Consider the following 18,124-nt stretch of genomic DNA (forward strand, 5'->3'; position numbering starts at 1 on the left):
CTTAAATTCATCTGCTTGTCTCCTTCTACCAATCCCTATACAGCTAAAGGGTGATGTATTCCGGTGATGAGATGACCTCCTACCTGGACCCCATCGACCTCCGTGTCCTGACATCAAAGTACTGAGACAAACTTGATGCCCTGATCACGTTGGAGGAGATTTTAAAGGTGCTCAAAACACTCCAATCGGTTAAGACCCCAGGTCCGGACAGTTGAGTTCTACAAGCAGTATGCCGAGGAGTTAGCTGTCCAACTACACACTATGTTAACTGAGGCACAGGTGAAGGAGGAACTCCCGAGCCCCTTGAGTGAGGCTCTGGTGGTGGTGATCCCTAAGCCGGGTAATGACCCCACCTTATGCTCATCCTATCACCCTATACCGCTGATTAACGTGTATGCAAAGCTGCTGGCTAAAGTTTTGTCCAACAGGTTAAGCGTGGTCATCACTGCGCTTGTGCACCTGGACCAAACCGGGTTCATGCCTGGGAAAGGTGCAGACATAAATATTCACACATATGGCCAGGGCGGACTCGGAGTCGGCGGTGGTGGTGGCATCACTAGACGCTGAAAAGGCCTTCGATTCAGTGGAGTTGGGGTATCTTTGGGAAGTCCTCTCCAGGTACAGGTTTGGGTCCAGGTTTATGTCTTGCTTGCGGATGCTTTATGCAAGAGCCAGGGTTCAGACAAATGGCAGTCTCTCAGACACCTTTCCATTGGGACGGGGCATGCGCCAGGGATGCCCTCTATCACCGGGGCTGTTTGCCTTGGTGGTGGAACCACTGGCTGTCATTCTGAGGGCGGAGAAGGGGGTGAGGGGCATTGTCGTTGGTACGGTGGAGGAGAAGGTGTCCCTCTATGTGGACGACACCCTGCTTTACCTTGCAGATGCATCGTCGTCACTGCAGAAGGCTTTGGACATATTTGACAGTTTTGGCCAATTCTCTGGAATCCCAAAAACTGGGCCAAGTCGGTCGTGTTCCCACTACACCCCTCGATCCCAAGACTGGATACGGGTACCCCGCTCCAGTGGGTGGAGGAATTCACATACCTGGGCATTAGGGTCGGTGGCACAACCAATGAATTTCTAGGAATGAATTAGTTACCTCTCATGTCTCAGCTCACGACTAAATGCAGAGCCTGGCGTACCCTCCCGCTCACTCTGGTGGGCAGAGTTAATCTGCTGAAAATGGTATTTCTACTGAAATTCCTCTATTTCTTCCATAACACCCCATCACCTGTGCACCTGAACATTCTTCTGACGCCTGGAAGGGATACTTACCACATTTGTCTGGGCTGGGAGGTCACCTAGGGTGGCAAAGTGCATACTCTATCTCCCCTTATCGGGAGGAGGACTAGTGCTCCCAAACTTTCTCTTGTACTATTGGGCAGCAGTCCTTGTAACGGTGAGATGGTGGTTTTCCCAGCCCAGACAGAATCCAGCGGTGAGACTGGAGGCCGCTATCCTGGGGTCCTATGCGGCGTTGAGTAACTTTGTGTTCAGGGGGGTGAAGGCGCTCATCTCCCTGACGGTCCCCATGAGAATTAGGGTTTGGCAGGATGCCAGGGCGGTGTTCTACAAGCCGAACTGTCTGTCCCCGCATACTCCGCTCTTGGGTAACCCCAGACTGCCCCACTTAAACAGTATCCCTGACCCCTTTCTGTGGGCCACATGGGGGATCATCACCATGAAACACATCATACAGGATGGCAGGCTCATGCCTTTTCCCGAACTGCAACGCCTATACTCATTGCCCGGTGCCTGGGAATTCAAATACTGGCAACTGAGATATGCTATGGGGGCCCAATTCACAGGGTGCTGACCCTGGAATCCGACTCCATAGAGTGCCTGCTGACCTTCAGCATCATGGGTAAACCCCTTTCCACTCTCTACCTCTATCTGACGGTGGCCCACGACACCAAACTGACTAGAACTCTTGACAAATGGAGGAAGGACATCCCAGCCCTGGGAGAGGACGAATGGAAGACTGTATATCTACCTTCATTCCATCTATGATAGCGGCCAGGGATAGCTTCATCCAACTTAAATTCATACACAGAGCATACTATACTCCGCAGAGAATGGCAAAAATATACCCACATCTCGATCCCAATTGCGCTAGATGTAGAAATGAGGTTGGAACGTTGTGGCATATGGTCTGGTCCTGCCCCAAGCTCCGGACATATTGGGAAAGGACAGCAGAAGTGTTACGCGACCTGAGTGGGACTAGGGTACCAACAGAACCCTTGGTGCTTCTGTTGAGCTACTTGGAGGAGGTTGAGGGGGACCGATACACCAAATTGTGTATTACGTTCTCACTGTTCTACGCCAGAAGGGAGATAATGTTACACTGGAAATTCGCCATCCCACCCACCCCTAACTCTGTATTAACCTTGTACCAACTCACATATGGGAGCAGGCAATGTCCGGGTAAATTTGATAAAGTGTGGTCAGCATGGATAGACGCATGTGGGGGAGGGAATGTGGTTGGGTGATCCGAGGTGTACAGTTGAGGTAATTTCCTCTGGGCATTGGGGGTCCCTCCCACTCACACTATAAGCCTACAGTGTCCCACAGGGCATCACCGGCATTTGGTGGCCATTTCCCCGTGGCACGAAGTTGACACCCGTGAGGTCTGAGGGTAAGCTACTGAAAATGGGTCCAGATGGCCGTCCTTCTTGAGTGAGCCAGACTCGGAACGCTCCCCTGCAGGATTGATTTAAATCAAATCAAGTTGATTTAAATCAAGCCTTTTGACTAGTGATTTAAATCATGATTTAAATCGTAATTTAAATCAACTTGATTTAAATCAAATCCACCCTGGCCCTAAGCACATGCTTATTTGCTTAATGGTTAAACCAGCCTTAGCTGCAATGCACCTGAATGCATGAAAAAATGACCAAGCTCTGCACATGACATGTGTTGTGCTATGCTGCAGTGTGTTGCAGCACATGTGTGTTGTGGGAATGTGTTGGGGTGCCACTTATGGATTACATGTACCTGAAAGCATTTGCAGGGGTTTACATTTTTAGAAAGCATACTCAGTGCCAGGCCAAGGTCATCTGGTGCCCAAGGCGAAAATGGCAAACTGCACCCCCACCCTCCCAGGATAGGGCTTATAATAGGGTTAGGATTGCAATGTATGTAATGTATGTGACGTACCAAAATAGTACCACTTGTTGTGTTACACTGCAGCGAACTAAATAGTTTAAAATTGGTGCATAAATATGGGGCTAACAGTGGTGATGGTCAGTTGTGTCACTGGACAGAAAACATCCCTGCATCGGTGATGTCACTAAAATGAAAGAATGTCCCTGCATCCATGATGTCACTGGAAGGAAAAAAATGCTGCTGTGTCACTGGTGTCAGTCTGGAGAGGACTGATTGGCATTTATTGGAAAGTTAATTGTATACAAAAACATGGAATTTATAGGCACACCCGTACAAATTAGATAGAAAAATATAATTTGACCGGACCGGCTGCAACTATCGTGCATGTGCCCAACCCACCCCGCTGATGCGGGAGGGCAGGACACTGCAACGGGAGCAAAGAGGGACCAATTCTCACAGGTAGAATGGATCCCCTATAACACCGCAGTCAAACCGAACTTAGTGTGGTCACACATACGGCACTGGGCGTCGCACAGCCAGGGGGTGAAGCCCCCAACACCAAAGGCAACTGAAATGCGGGCTGCAAAGGGGAAGTAATGAATCAATGAGACTACAGGGGGTACATTGTAAGAACAGGCCAGGCAAATGAGACCAACCACTGCAAGGGGACATCCAGAACACGTCTGGATAATCAGCATACATTTATATAGAGTCTATGGATCGAGCGCTGTGCCACTACCTATGCTCCAGGAATCAATGAAACACCAATCTTATAAGCCATTTCTATAATCACACTTGTAATGCTGGGTTGATGTACCTCTTTATTGGAGTACTATCTGTTTTTGATAGTTAGATTCAATTTGTCTTTGATAGCCAGTCTTAATTTGATTATGATTAATGGATGATCGGTGTTGGTACTGTTTCTTTGAGAAGTCTCTTTCTTCTTCCCTGAATATCCAGACAGGTTCTGGATGTCTCCTTGCAGTGGTTGGTATCATTTGCCTGGCCTTGTTCTTCCAATGTACCCCCTGTAGTCTCATTGATTCATTACTATAAAGATGTATTCATCTATGTTGTCCGTGCTTTATTAATGGACAGTATGCTTTTCCTATATATAATACCAAGTGTATATATTTTGATTTGCACTTTTGTGAGTTTGCTATCATGCATGTCATTCTGTTTGTGGTCCTTTCCCCTTTGCAGCCCACATTTTAGTTGCCTTTGGTGTTGGGGGCTCCACCCCCTGGCTGTGCGGCCTCCCAGAGCCGTATGTGTGACCGCACTATGTTCGGTTTGACTGCAGTGTTATAGGGAGTCCGTTCTACCTGTGAGAATTAGAAAAAGAAAAATGAGAGGCTCCCATCAGACCACACAGAGCAAGGTGGTCTCATCCCCATTCATGAGAACAAAGAATTGGTAACCCCCTCAATTGGGACTTTATATAGACCACCCACTCAAAAAATCCGTAAAATAGAAACTTTAATAATGAAAAAACATATAAAATCCACAAGTGACAAAGATGCACAACATAAATTACATGGAATGTCATAAAAATGTTATACACATAATAGTATGAAATGTGAATGCCCAGATGCCCGACGCATTTCCGGTATAAGATGTTCAAATACCTTCATAAGGGATCAGGGGTTCAAACAATTTTTAGCATTCAAATATATTCTAGAATTACAAAAAGATATGTCAGATAACACATACAAGCAGAGCGTAAATATGTCAAACAATGCATACAAACAGAGCAAGAGGAGTAATACAAAGGGGAAGGACTGTAATTGGATCAAAAATATACAAGCATAAAGGTGCATGGACCTATATATGAAGAGTATTGACCAGCAAGGAAATAAACAGAAAACCAGTGTTAATTCACACTGGTTTTCTGTGCTCCATTCTTCTCCCTAGTATCTGTTTTTTCCTCTTTCCCTTTAGCAGGTTTTACTTCACACCCCCCCATTGACGCCGCGGCTTAGCTCCGACAGCGCCGAAGGGGGTGGCGACGTGATGACGTAGGTCTCCATGGAAACACAAGGGAAGCAACGCAGGCGCGTACCAGCGGTGATTCCTTGTTTACCTCAATCACCGCTGGACTGCCTTGGACGCATTCGCCGCGTCATACACCAGCGCTACATATATATAGCTAGCCAGTCCGCTATTTCTGTCCAGGCACGCATCCAGGCACCACACGCTATACGGCGAACAGCTAAAGCCACAGGTAGGCTCTAGTTACTTGGGGCATACACGCTCTCTCACCTTGCTTCATTAGATTGATTGCTCATACGTTTGGATACATATAGGACTCGTCTGTGGTGGGACATTTGGACATTCATTCCTGGGCTATTCAGCCTACACTACTGGTTTCAGCAAACTAGTTGTCCCACTTTTTCAGATGTGAAGCATATGGGCATATGCCATATAATAGGTATGCATTTCCTTTTACTCTTCCCCACTAGTGTATGTTAAGGATCACTTTCCACTTGCGGGTTCGTCTTAGCTTATAACCTAGAGGGGATCTTGATCCACTTACAGATTTCTTCCCTCTTTCCATCACGTGGTTTTTCTTTCCCCTTTATATTTTAGGTTTCCTTGGTGATCCCTTGCATACCCAATGCACTCATTTCACTCTGCTTCACTCATAGTCTCCCTTGTATTTGTTTCTTCTGTTTGGTGGTTCCCGGTTTGGCCACAGAAACACACCTGTCCAGTCCTTCTCTACACTATATAACAATTTGGTTTGAAAGAATTCTTGAAATTTCCAATTCTTTTTATTATTATGCAGATGTCGCAGATAATATGCACCTTAAGATTGTGCCCCACACACATAATATTCTCAACCTGTGTACTTTATAATATCAATATGGACTCTTCGGTCCTCAGTGCCTGCTCATATGGAATCATCATACTGGGTATGTTTATGGGCCGTTTTTGCATTTTCTGTTTATTTCCTTGCTGGTCAATACTCTTCATATATAGGTCCATGCACCTTTATGCTTGTATATTTTTGATCCAATTACAGTCCTTCCCCTTTGTATTACTCCTGTTGCTCTGTTTGTATGCATTGTTTGACATATTTACGCTCTGCTTGTATGTGTTATCTGACATATCTTTTTGTAATTCTAGAATATATTTGAATGCTAAAAATTGTTTGAACCCCTGACCCCTGATGAAGGTATTTGAACATCTCATACCGGAAACGCGTCAGGCATCTGGGCATTCACATTTCATACTACTATGTGTATAACATTTTTATGACATTTCATGTAATTTATGTTGTGCATCTTTGTCACTTGTGGATTTTATATGTTTTTTTCATTATTAAAGTTTCTATTTTACGTATTTTTTGAGTGGGTGGTCTATCTAAAGTCCCAATTGAGGGGGTTACCACTTCTTTGTACCTGTGAGAATTGGTCCCTCTCTGCTCCCGTTGCAGTGTCCTGCCCTCCCGCGTCAGAGGGGGGGTGGGGCACATGCACGGTAGTTGTATATACAGTTGGATGAGGTGCTTCCTGGCCTGAGACAGCCCCACTCTGTCTAGAAACTTATGGATGGCGGGTTCATTATATTATCCACCAGTACTAGGTAGGTTGTTGTTGCCTTCCCAAATTGCATCTGCTGCCTTTGAATACGGCCGGGTCTGGGGAAATGTATATACTCTGCGCTTACTTATTACTTTATTATTTTTCTCTCCTCTCTTTTCAGCCTTAAGGCTCTTGGACCCCCACAGGATTTTGTTGTTCATTTTGGATATAAAACAAGGATAGCCCAAAGTGGGCCATTTTTTGTAACCATATGCTACTATCCTAGTATGATTACTATTTTTGAAGGGTTCTGAGACTGGCTGACTAGTCTCTGGTGGTTACCCCCCCTCTTGAGCAATATTGAGGAGACTTAGGTAAGCATATTTTTTGCAATCCCTTGCATTAATCCCTTTTTGGCCGCTTCATGCAGTTAGTTTATATGTGATGCGTTTTGGGCTTTATATATGCAGATGTATACATATTGTTATACATTTCCCTTTAGATTTATGCAGTTCGGTTAAGGCATACAAAGTCTGGGATTGGTGGATTTCTCTGCCAGGCCCCTGCCCATACTACCTTTTTTGCTTAGTACTGTAAGTGTTTTTTACCTACCTATCTATGCTACCTCTGCTACCTGGTTTGTTGTGTGCTGCTTTGCTTGGCTGTCTATGGGTGGGGATGCATACAGATGACATGCGTATTACTAATTATATATATATATACATATATATATATATATATATATATATATATATATATATATATATATATATATATATATATATAATTAAATAGCTATATTTGATCTTGATGTTTAAATTCATTGTTTGTCTGTTTCTGTTTTTATTTTTATGTACACTAGATTGCAAGCTCCTGAAGAAATGCTTAAAGGCGTGCAACATGTAGAGTCTTTTCCATTACGCCTCTGCCACCAACCATCCTCCTTTCCAATACTATTATTTAAGTTGAATCATCCTTGATCTTAGTACTGTGGTAATTTTTGGTTACATAGATGGTGAGAGTGCTGTATAAGGTCTAATCATGTTATGTTTTTAATATGTATGTCAAAAATATTGTTTTGTAATCATGTTTAAATAATCTAATCTAATTTGTACGGGTGTGCCGATAAAGTCCATGTTTTTGTATACAAATAATCCAATATATCTAGGACGTTGGCATACAAATTATTCAGTATCCACATTGCCATCATGTGGTGATACACAATATTTGATTTTCTGATTGGCATCTATGTCAGTGGTATGAAGGAGGGGAGGGAAGCTGGAAGATGGGCTCTGTGGGGTGCATGTGGGTGCATGTGCTGTGGTGTTTGACACTGCCTGCTTTTAGTGCCTCCCACCTGTCTGTGAAGGAGCCTTAAGGCCTTGTTTACAATAGCGGTTGGGGCTATGTACGTGCTGCAGCTGTGACGCTTTGCATCCCGGAAAAAATCATCCCCCCTGTTACGTTCAGTGGGCAATACTGCTGACTGAATGTGACCCATTTAAGTTCAGTTGATGATAATGGAATCATGACAGAATGCACAAAGGGATCTGTGTTAAGACTTGATAGAGACTGTGAGTGATAAAATTTGAGTTAGAAAATAGAAAACAAAGCTAGACAAGGTTCACACCTACAGGTGCAACTGAGCATTCGTGTGTTTCTGTGTTTTGGGCAGCCCATTCATTTCAATAGGGTGCCCTACATGTGAGAAACGTAGAAAAGTCCCTGACCATTTTCCAAAGAAGCAACAGCACCAAACCGTATGGTGCTGGGGCAACATGCAGTTTAAGGCCCATGAGCGCATTAGCAGATGCATGGGGGTGTCATCAATGCCAATGCTGCCTGTCTGTTAAAGGGAAGCACATTTTTATGCGTGATGGGAAAATGTGATTTTGCAGGGATGGGTCAAGATTCGATCCATCGTTGGGTAAAACCAGCCTGTGTGATTTTTTTAGACGCTATTACTGTCAGGATAGAAGTTAAAAGTAATCATTGTGTTCTGCCGGCCAGGAAGGCTCCCTACCAGCAGAACACAATAGCTCCATGGGGGGGATTCCCCCGTCAACACTGACTGTGTTGATGGGGGAATCAAGTGATTTTTTTTCCTTCCACTCGTGGTGGAAGGAAAAAAAATTACATAATCTATGGGCTGCTTATCAGACACATATAATACTCAGCACAATCGTTAAAAAAATGAAACTCTTCTCATTAAATATGCTTTTCAGCATACCTTACAGAAGAACTTCATAGACTACTTATCAACCTTCACATCAGAGTCCTCTTTCACTTCAGGAGTCCACCTTTACATCAAGAGCCCCCTCCCTTCACACAACAGTCCCCCTTTACATGAGAGTCCTTCCATACACCAGTGTGCCATCTCACAGTAAAATCCCCCTTACATCAGTGTCCCACTTTTTAATGAATGTATAAATGGGGGGAATTTTTGGGACTTTAAATGAGGTATATGGAGAAACGAGCATGCACCTCCATCCCTATTCATTGTTAAGAAAAGTGGGGGGGGGAATTTGGGACTTTGGTGAGATGTGTGTTTGAACAAAAATAAATATAAATAATAAATAAATTGCACAATAAAGAGGAATTGTATTCCTAGAAATACACATGGGACATCGTACATAGCAGATATGATGAGCTGATGGGCATATAATAGACAAAAAATTAAAATTCTATTATTGCACATGATACGTGAAATCAAAAAACAGGGTATGATGTAAATGCATGATTGAATGAAAAAACTGGATTTAAAAACTTGATGCCTTTCAGAAGCAAGTGCAGAGTGCATATCTATAAAAAATATTCCAAATTATTCAAATGAAATTAAATAGGTATGTAAGGGGAGGAGAAAACCAAACAACCCAAAGTTACTTACATATGAGCTCTAAAGTTGGTCATAGGATGCTAAAACCTAATAGTTGAGGAAAGCTGAGAAGTATCCCTGCCGGGAGCTGTGGGGGCATGTAACTGTGAGCAGCCAAGGCGGAAAACACCACAATCGACAATCGAAGGGAGAGATGGGAGGTGTCCATTTTGAGTTGCATAAAGATGCCTGCGAACAGTTCCAATCTGCATGAATGCAAAATTAATGTGGTCAATGGAAAGTGTAAGGTGTAACTTACAAAGGGCATAGAGCCTGTAGTAGTGGGGTCAGTAGTGGGCAGAAAAATGTGTAGTGAAGACCACCAGAGACCCTCACATTAGGACAAACAAAAAGTGATGGGGTACAAGATCCTGAATTTCTGGACAGGATTGGTCTGTCATGATCTCAGGATGTTGTACCCCATCACTGAAGGAGCATGTATGTTCTGAACGTGTGCCTGCCGGCCCTGTGCCCCACATTTAGTGATTAGACAGCCGACGGGGAGATGACTGCCAGCTTGACTCGGAGCCTTGGAAATCCCTGCAGCTAGCGAGACAGCAGCAGCACCCCACACCGCCAGCTATCTGGATCAGGACTACACAGCGAGCCTCCCCTTGTCACTAGCCATTTTAACCCTTACCCTGTGAGTTAATTCTTATTTAAATTTTTTTATCTTAATAAATTCATCATTAATTATTTTAATATACTGCACTCAGATGAGCACCGCTGTTCACTACTGTCAGTGAGGCAGGAGAGCCATGAAAGCTCCCAGTGTACCCCCCTCACTGCATATTAGGATAGTGCCCAGGGCAGGTGTCCCTGCTGCCCCACCCCTCCTCCCGGCCTTGAGCATACTGCACCCTCTACCCCAGTGGTCATCAACCCTGTCCTCAGGGCCCACTAACAGGCCAGGTTTTATGTATTACCTTGGGGAGATGCGGACTAGAAAACTGAAATCTCTGAGCAGCAAATGATGTCACCTGTGATGTATTTCAGATATCTTGCAAACCTGGCCTGTTAGTGGGCCTTGAGGACAGGGTTGATGACCACTGCTCTACCCTTTGGAAAAGCATCCTTTTCACGCATTGATTTAAAATTGATTTAATTCCTGGGACAGGTTGAGGTTGCTCCATAAGTTCATTTGGGACATCAGCAGCTGGGAGTCATGGAGGTTTAGATTGTATATTCACCCTGGTTTATTAGTTTATTGAATCTCTATATTTTGCTTTAGGTGCCTAGATGTTAGTCTGGCTTGGTGGCTCATTTATAAACTCATTATAAAGGTAAGTAAGGGTTAGGATATATTCTACAAATCTCTCTTTTTATGTGTTCTATAACGTTTGTCTGAGTAGGCTGAATATAAGATATAAAATTATAACCATCACTAATTCAATCTTCAAAGATGCACCTGTTCTTGTATTTATTCAGCACTATGTATTTGGCTTTGAATGTAGGTTCTCCAAAAATGCTGCCAGTGCAGATTTCAACATTATTGTAACATAACAGAAAGTACCAGGTTAGAAGAAAACACTATTACCAGGATATTTTGTAACAGAATTTCCCACTGAAGGTCAGCATTCACAAAAAGATATATTATGTATTGTGACATCATGATATATAAGTATAAATATATCCTTGGGTATCTGAGGTTTCAGTGCACAGTTTTGTGTTCAAGGAACGTACAACGCCGCAGCATCACCCCCTGCTGAAGTAAGTCTCATTTGTACTATTATAACTATTTTCGATAAATGAATAATAGAGACTGTAATATTCTTGGGTTATATAATAGGCATATTAAACAGACTCATTGTCAAGGATAGTGGCAGACTTTAATACAGAAAATTCAGCCTGCTAACCCTTACCAAGTGCATCAAACACATTCCAGTATTAGATTAGATAAATATAATTGAGAATGTTTTAACGAGCAAAGTTTTTTATGTGATGCATGTGAATAAATGTACCTCAATAGGGCTGATTTACTAATAGAACATGTTCACTCAGTAAGCAAGAGTTTACATGCTTCTTAAATAAATTGTATTCACTTCTTCAAGTCATCTGCACGGAATTAAAAAAGCTCAATTTTGGCTTGCACATGGTTGGATGACTGAAGTCAATACAGCTTTATTTCCCTAGCAAAGTGAATCTTTGTTTTGTTTACTCTTTATTTTTCTTTTATTATTTTAGTTAATCAATTCCACAATGTTCAATTGTTTGTGATCTTACCTAAAGGTTCATTATACTACCGCACCTTCCATGAAATAGATTAGCCTAAAACATTCTACTTTCTGGTCAATCTGTCTATTTGATAACTATTTGGCAAGTTAAAATGTTAGTGTCAGACTCTTATTCTGACCAGGGGGCTGCTATCAAAGGAAGAATATGAGATTTGTACTGAGCAATTAAAAAAAATTAGTATATAGTACAGATAGTAAAGACTGTGGAAAAGTTCAGTAACACAATGGTTACTGATTTTCCATAGTTTGGTTTGGCAAACTAAAATCTGATTGGCTGGACCTTGGTTGTATTGGTACTGTACTTTGCAATGGTCTGTTAGTTTCTGGATATCAAGCAATCATTAAAAGTAGAAAATCCTGAATATTAACATATTAATAATTCCTAACATGAATCCAACACATGACCCTAACAATCATTTGGATTCTAATCCTTAAAAATGAAACCTTTACACTTAATTTGAATGCTGAATATATTATTTAACCTTCAAACAATGAAGGAAATTTGTATCAAGAAAAATTCTGAAGTTGTTAATGCTGACCTCCCTCTAGAAATTCTTTGGACATAAATACATTGAGTCAATGACCCGGAACAACATTCAGAAAGTTATGTCACGGTGATGTTATAAATCCTGATCTACATACTTGTTAGAGGTCATGGACTTAAAATGTTTTGAAGCCCATGGAGTTACATGACAGTCAGGCAACTTGCATTTTCAGAAGGAGACATCAATAAATACTGTACACCCAATAATATTTCTTAGTACAAATAACCTACTCCATAAAAAAACGTAGAACTTGGACGTGGAAGTCATGGACTTAGAATACTTTGAAGCCCTCGCTGCATTACATGACAGGCAGGCAACTAGTATTTTCAGAAGGAGACATCAATAATAGCAGCCTACATATTTCTTAGTACAAAAGTACAAGTACTGAAAAAAATGAAACCTTAATCTTAAAAAGTATCTACAGCCAACATTTTTTTTTTTAGATATGATAGGGAAGTGTTAGCTCCTTTCCCTTCATTTCCTGTCACTGAGACAAACAGAAAGTGAGAGGAAATCCTTTATTACACAGCTGTCAACAGAACCATTGTCCTTCATAGAAGCTTTCCCCTTACCTCTTGTTTTGGCCTGCTCAGGACTTTCTGTCCAAGATACAATGTTCACCAAAACAAAATATAAAGTGTGATGCTACCTAATGGGGACACGTACAGCAAAATTTCTGACAGATTTTGTCTTCAAAGCTGAACTCTGGGAAAATTAAAAACCTACCCTTGCAACTTGATAAGTGATTATGACTGTTCCAGTGGGTATATTTCCCATACAGCACCGGAAGATTATTGCTTCAGGGGTATAGGGGTGCAGAGGAGGCAAAGTTTTTTCACACTGGGGCCATGGCCACATAAGCGCTAAAGTGCTGCTCGTTTTAGCGATGCTTTAGCGCTGTTTAAGCAGCGCTTTTCAGCCGCTAGTGGGGCACTTTTAACTCCAAAGAAGGGGTTAAAAACTCCCGTGTTGCAACGATTCGGAAGTGCTTTTCAGGCGCTTCGAAAGCGCTGTCCATTCATTCCAATGGGCAGGGCGTTTTGGGGGCGCTAAATACAGCGCTCCCAACCCGCTTCAAAGATGCTGCTTGCAGGACTTTTCATAACGCCCCGCAAGCACATCACCCCACACTTGAATGAATGGGAGGCAGTTTTCAGGCACTTAGCAGAGGCTATTCGCAGCGCTAAAGCACCTGACAACTGCCCCAGTGTGAAAGAGGTCTTAGGCAGCAGCAACCAGCAACCATTATATGTAAGTACCATCCCTTGTTCTGATTTAAAATAAATTAACTAAACTTAGGCTTTAATCTATCATTTAACATTAACCTACCATGATCACTTAACCCTAACTCTTCACATTAAACCCCACTAGTGTCTCAACTTTTGGCAATAAATCTAATATTTCTGTGCTGAGAACTCACAGTGCCAAAAGGCACTTTGAACCTATATGGCTTATAATCACCAAGAATGGACAGAAAGCATAAGACTCAACCTGCAATGCAATAGGACTGCGATCCCTTCATTAAGTACAGAATCAAACTGATGGCAATATACTTAGTGACATTCATTTTGGAGGTGCAAAGAAGGTTTGACCCCTAAAATATATGTAATTTTAATATTTTTCAACATATTCTATCTGTACTAAATAAACAGGGTCAAACTCCAATTAAGTCTAACTGTTCCTTTTGCCACTGTTCTGTAGCTTTATTGTACAGTCATTGCCCTTTCTACTCTTTTAACCACTTTAGTACCACAATATAACCATAAGACAGCTACAGCGCTGTTCTCTACTTCTGGGAGAGTATCCATAGGCATCCTTCAAGAACCTCACCCCCCCGCGGCACGCATCGGGCACGCTCTGTGACCGCTGTGTCCTTTGGACACAGCTAATCACAGATAGCAGTAAATGGCCAATCACACCAGCCCTTTACCAGGTTATCAGCTGTGTCCAATCACAGCTGATCACAGCTGTGTCCAATCACAGCTGATCGCAGCTAATCACATGTATACAGACTTGCTGGTTATCAAAAGTCCTTTCCTCACTGGCTATCTGTGTGAGGAAAGGAGAGCTAATAACTGGCAAGGCTCTCAGTACATTCTTTACACTGGTAATCAAAGCACTGATCATCAGTGCCTTGATTATTAGTGCAGCCCCATCAGTGTCAGTCAGTCCCCATCAGTGCAATCTATCAGTGCCCATCAGTGCCGCATCATCAGTGCCTCCTCATCAGTGCCCCCTCACCAGTGCCTCCTCATCATTGCACATCAGTGCAGCCTCATCAGCGCACATCAGTGAAGAAGAAAAATTATTTATTTCCCAAATTTTATAAAAGAAACTAAGAAAACTTTTTTTTTCAAAATGTTTTGGTCTTTTTTTGTTTGTTTAGCAAACAATAAAAACCCCAGTGGGTGAATAGATACCACCAAAAAAAAGATCTATCTATCTCAAAAAAAAAAAAAAAATGTCATATGGGTACAGTGTTGCATGACCGCGGAATTGTCAATCAAAGTGCGACAGCACTGAAAGCTGAAAATTGGCCTGGGCAGGAAGGGGGTGAAAGTGCCTGGTATTAAAGGGGTAATAAAGTCAATGTGATATTAAAGCTTTGAAAAGGTTTCAGCTGTGATGATGAGATCTCTGCATCTGGGTCCCCAGCACCACCTATCTGTGGCCATCATAAAAGGGTGCCCTCTCTCTGGAGTTCTTGTTGTAGGAATCAGGTTTCCAAAAAATATAAGTGGCCAGTTGGAAATTCAATTTAGCAACATTTATCAATAACACGATTATAGCATTGGGTGGACTACAATTCCATAGAACCTACTGTAATCAAATAATCTATAGAAGGAACCTTGTTTAATCTATAGTCTATATAAGGAAAATGCCATTAATATAATGTTGATTCCTTTTCAATTTTAACAATAACATTGGATTTATTTACAGACATATTTCTGTTGGCATGGAGTCCTTTCTAACAGTGTGGGCAGCTCTTACAATGACATTTGTAATAGTTTCATGTCAAACTGCAAAGGATCCTGTTGTCTGCACTGTCATCCAAGGGTTACAACCTCTACATGGCAAAGACGGGAGAGATGGAAGGGATGGCTGGCCCGGTCAGAAGGGTGAACCAGGTAAATAAAATGGATAAGAAAGACATGCACTTGTTCACAGATGTAAATAATTACTTCAATATTCTGGCTTATTTTATAAAATGCAATCAGGATGTGTACTGTAAACTAATAGTTAATAATCAGTTTCTGGGTTAAATTAACTGTGACAGGAAAAGTGTCAGTTCAGACCTTTTCGCAACTTTGTTGCTACATAAAAAATCCACAAAAAAGCAGTAATACTCACTTATCCCAATGGTCCATTTCTTTGCTCTTTGCACTGTTCAAGAGATATGGCCTAAAACAGAATCTTCACATCCAACACTTTTGGAAGATTGTCAGCCTGCACTACCGTACCCTAAAGTAATGTAGGTGCCAGCGGATAGAACCACAGCACATGTTGGAGGACCATACATCTTACACACGTGGAGCTGGGTACAAGATGTGAAAAATCTGCTGGAGCTCTTGAACACAGCGGGTGGGTGCAGATCTGTTTCCATTGCTATGGGAGACGGATCATGGCCGTCTCCCATAGCAAGAAGTGCCAACAACACCCCCCTCACTGCAAGAGGCTATCTCACCTGCCACATGTACATGCTTAGTGACAGGCTACTAAAGAAACCTCTTTTACCCCTGGTAACCTCTTCACACTGTATGAACTTTTTTACTGTTGTCCTCATACCCCAATGTGCTTTATCTTACCCACGATGTAGACTATGTGTGTGCCGGTTAATTGCATTACACCCCTTTTCCAGTTCCAGGCTGGGTTTACACTTTTGCGAATTGGATGCGGAGAAATCTTAAACCACGTGTCTTGTTAAACTCACTTCCGCAAAAAAGTTTTATCCCTATTGTGGGGTCACCAGTAGGGATGAGCCGAACACCCCCCGGTTCGGTTCGCACCAGAACCTGCGAACGGACCGAAAATTTGCACGAACGTTAGAACCCCATTGACGTCTATGGGACTCGAACGTTCGAAATCAAAAGTGCTCATTTTAAAGGCTAATTTGCATGGTATTGTCCTAAAAAGGATTTGGGGACCCGGGTCCTACCCCAGGGGACATGTATCAATGCAAAAAAAACTTTTAAAAACGGCCGTTTTTTCGGGAGCAGTGATTTTAATGATGGTTAAAGTAAAAAAAAAAAAAGTGAAATATTCCTTTAAATATCGTACCTGGGGGGTGTCTATAGTATGCCTGTAAAGTGGCGCGTGTTTCCCGTGTTTAGAACAGTCCCTGCACCAAATGTCATTTTTAAAGGAAAAAATCTCATTTAAAACTGCTTGTGGGTTTAATGTAATGTCGGGTCCTGGCAATATGGATGAAAATCAGTGAGACAAACGGCATGGGTACCCCCCAGTCCATTACCAGGCCCTTTGGGTCTTGTATGGATATTAAGGGGAACCCCGCACCCAAATTAAAATAAGGAAAGGTGTGGGGCCACAAGGCTCTATATACTCTTAACAGCAGTATACAGGCGGTGCAAACAAGACAGGGACTGTAGGTTTGTTTTTAAGTAGAATCTGTTTGTCATTTTGAACGGGTACATTTTTAACGTGTTTAGCTCCAGCCAAAAAATCTTTTTTAAGCTTTTTGGAAAACATAGGGAAGGGTTATCACCCCTGTGACATTTGTTTTGCTGTCTTTCCTCCTCTTTAGAAGATTTCACCTCACTTTTTGTCCCAATGACAAATGTTTTTTGAAAATTTTGGTTTTTTTGTGGAACAAGGATTGGAAAGCATCAGTGGAAAGGAGAAATGTTTTTCCCATATTAACTCTTACAGGAGAGAATTTCCCTTCCTAGGGGTAGATTTCATCTCACTTCCTGTTGTCTCCTTCCGTTTGCAAGTAGGAGTCGTTTGTAAGTTAGATGTTTGAAAGTAGGGGCCTGCCCTATATACTCAGCATAAATTTGGCCCTTAGGTGTTGTTGTGGCCACAACAACGTAAGCCCTCACAGGGCCCTGCTGTGAAATATTAGATCAAGAATTGTAATTACATGCCCCTGTTGAACAGGGGCAGAAAAACTGGGCCTTTGGTGGTGGTGGTGGTGGTGCTGGTGCCACAACACTGTAAGTCCTCACTCGCTCTTGGTGGGTGCAGAAATGGGCCCTGCTGTGAAATATTAGATCAAGAATTGTAATTACATGCCCCTGTTGAACAGGGGCAGAAAAATTGGGCCTTTGGTGGTGGTGGTGGTGGTGGTGCTGGTGCCACAACACTGCAACCCCTCACAGACACTCTAGTTGGAACGCAGGAACGAGCCCTGCTGCAAAGTATTGCATCAAAAATTGTAATTACACGCCCCTGTTAAACAGGGGCAGAAAAATTGGGCCTTAGGCACTGGTGCCGGTGCCACAACACTGCAACCCCTCACAGACACTCTAGTTGGAACGCAGGAACGAGCCCTGCTGAAAAGTATTGCATCAAAAATTGTAATCACACGCCCCTGTTAAACAGGGGCTGAAAAATTGTGCCTTAGGCATTGGTGGTGGCGCCCAGAACCAAAAATGTTCTTTCAAGCTATCAGCGTGATGATTGAGGAGGAAGAGGATAATTACTCAGGGATAGTCACTCAGCATCAGCATAGGCAGTCTTTGAAGGGATCTGATATTTAAAAAAAAATTATTCGGTTACATCAGCATCAGGTGCTTGGTAGCTGGTGGTGATCCAAGACTGATTCATTTTTATGAAGGTCAGTCGATCGACCGATTCGGTGGACAGACGCACCCT

At 42.6% G+C, this 18,124-nt stretch overlaps 1 protein-coding gene across 1 annotated transcript in view; it reads left to right on the forward strand.

Annotated features, from left to right (window-relative positions):
* Window positions 1–11,066: 11,066 nt before the first annotated feature.
* The window catches only part of LOC141106725 (uncharacterized), a 106,709-nt gene continuing 99,651 nt past the window's right edge, over window positions 11,067–18,124 (forward strand). Inside the window, exons 1-2 of the mRNA XM_073597660.1 lie at window positions 11,067–11,220; window positions 15,230–15,417. Coding sequence (XP_073453761.1) covers window positions 15,246–15,417 — 172 coding nt within the window. The 5' untranslated portion in view covers window positions 11,067–11,220; window positions 15,230–15,245. The remainder of the gene's footprint in view (window positions 11,221–15,229; window positions 15,418–18,124) is intronic.

The sequence above is a fragment of the Aquarana catesbeiana genome, linkage group LG08, assembly GCF_042186555.1.
Source record: "Aquarana catesbeiana isolate 2022-GZ linkage group LG08, ASM4218655v1, whole genome shotgun sequence".
NCBI lineage: Eukaryota > Metazoa > Chordata > Amphibia > Anura > Ranidae > Aquarana > Aquarana catesbeiana.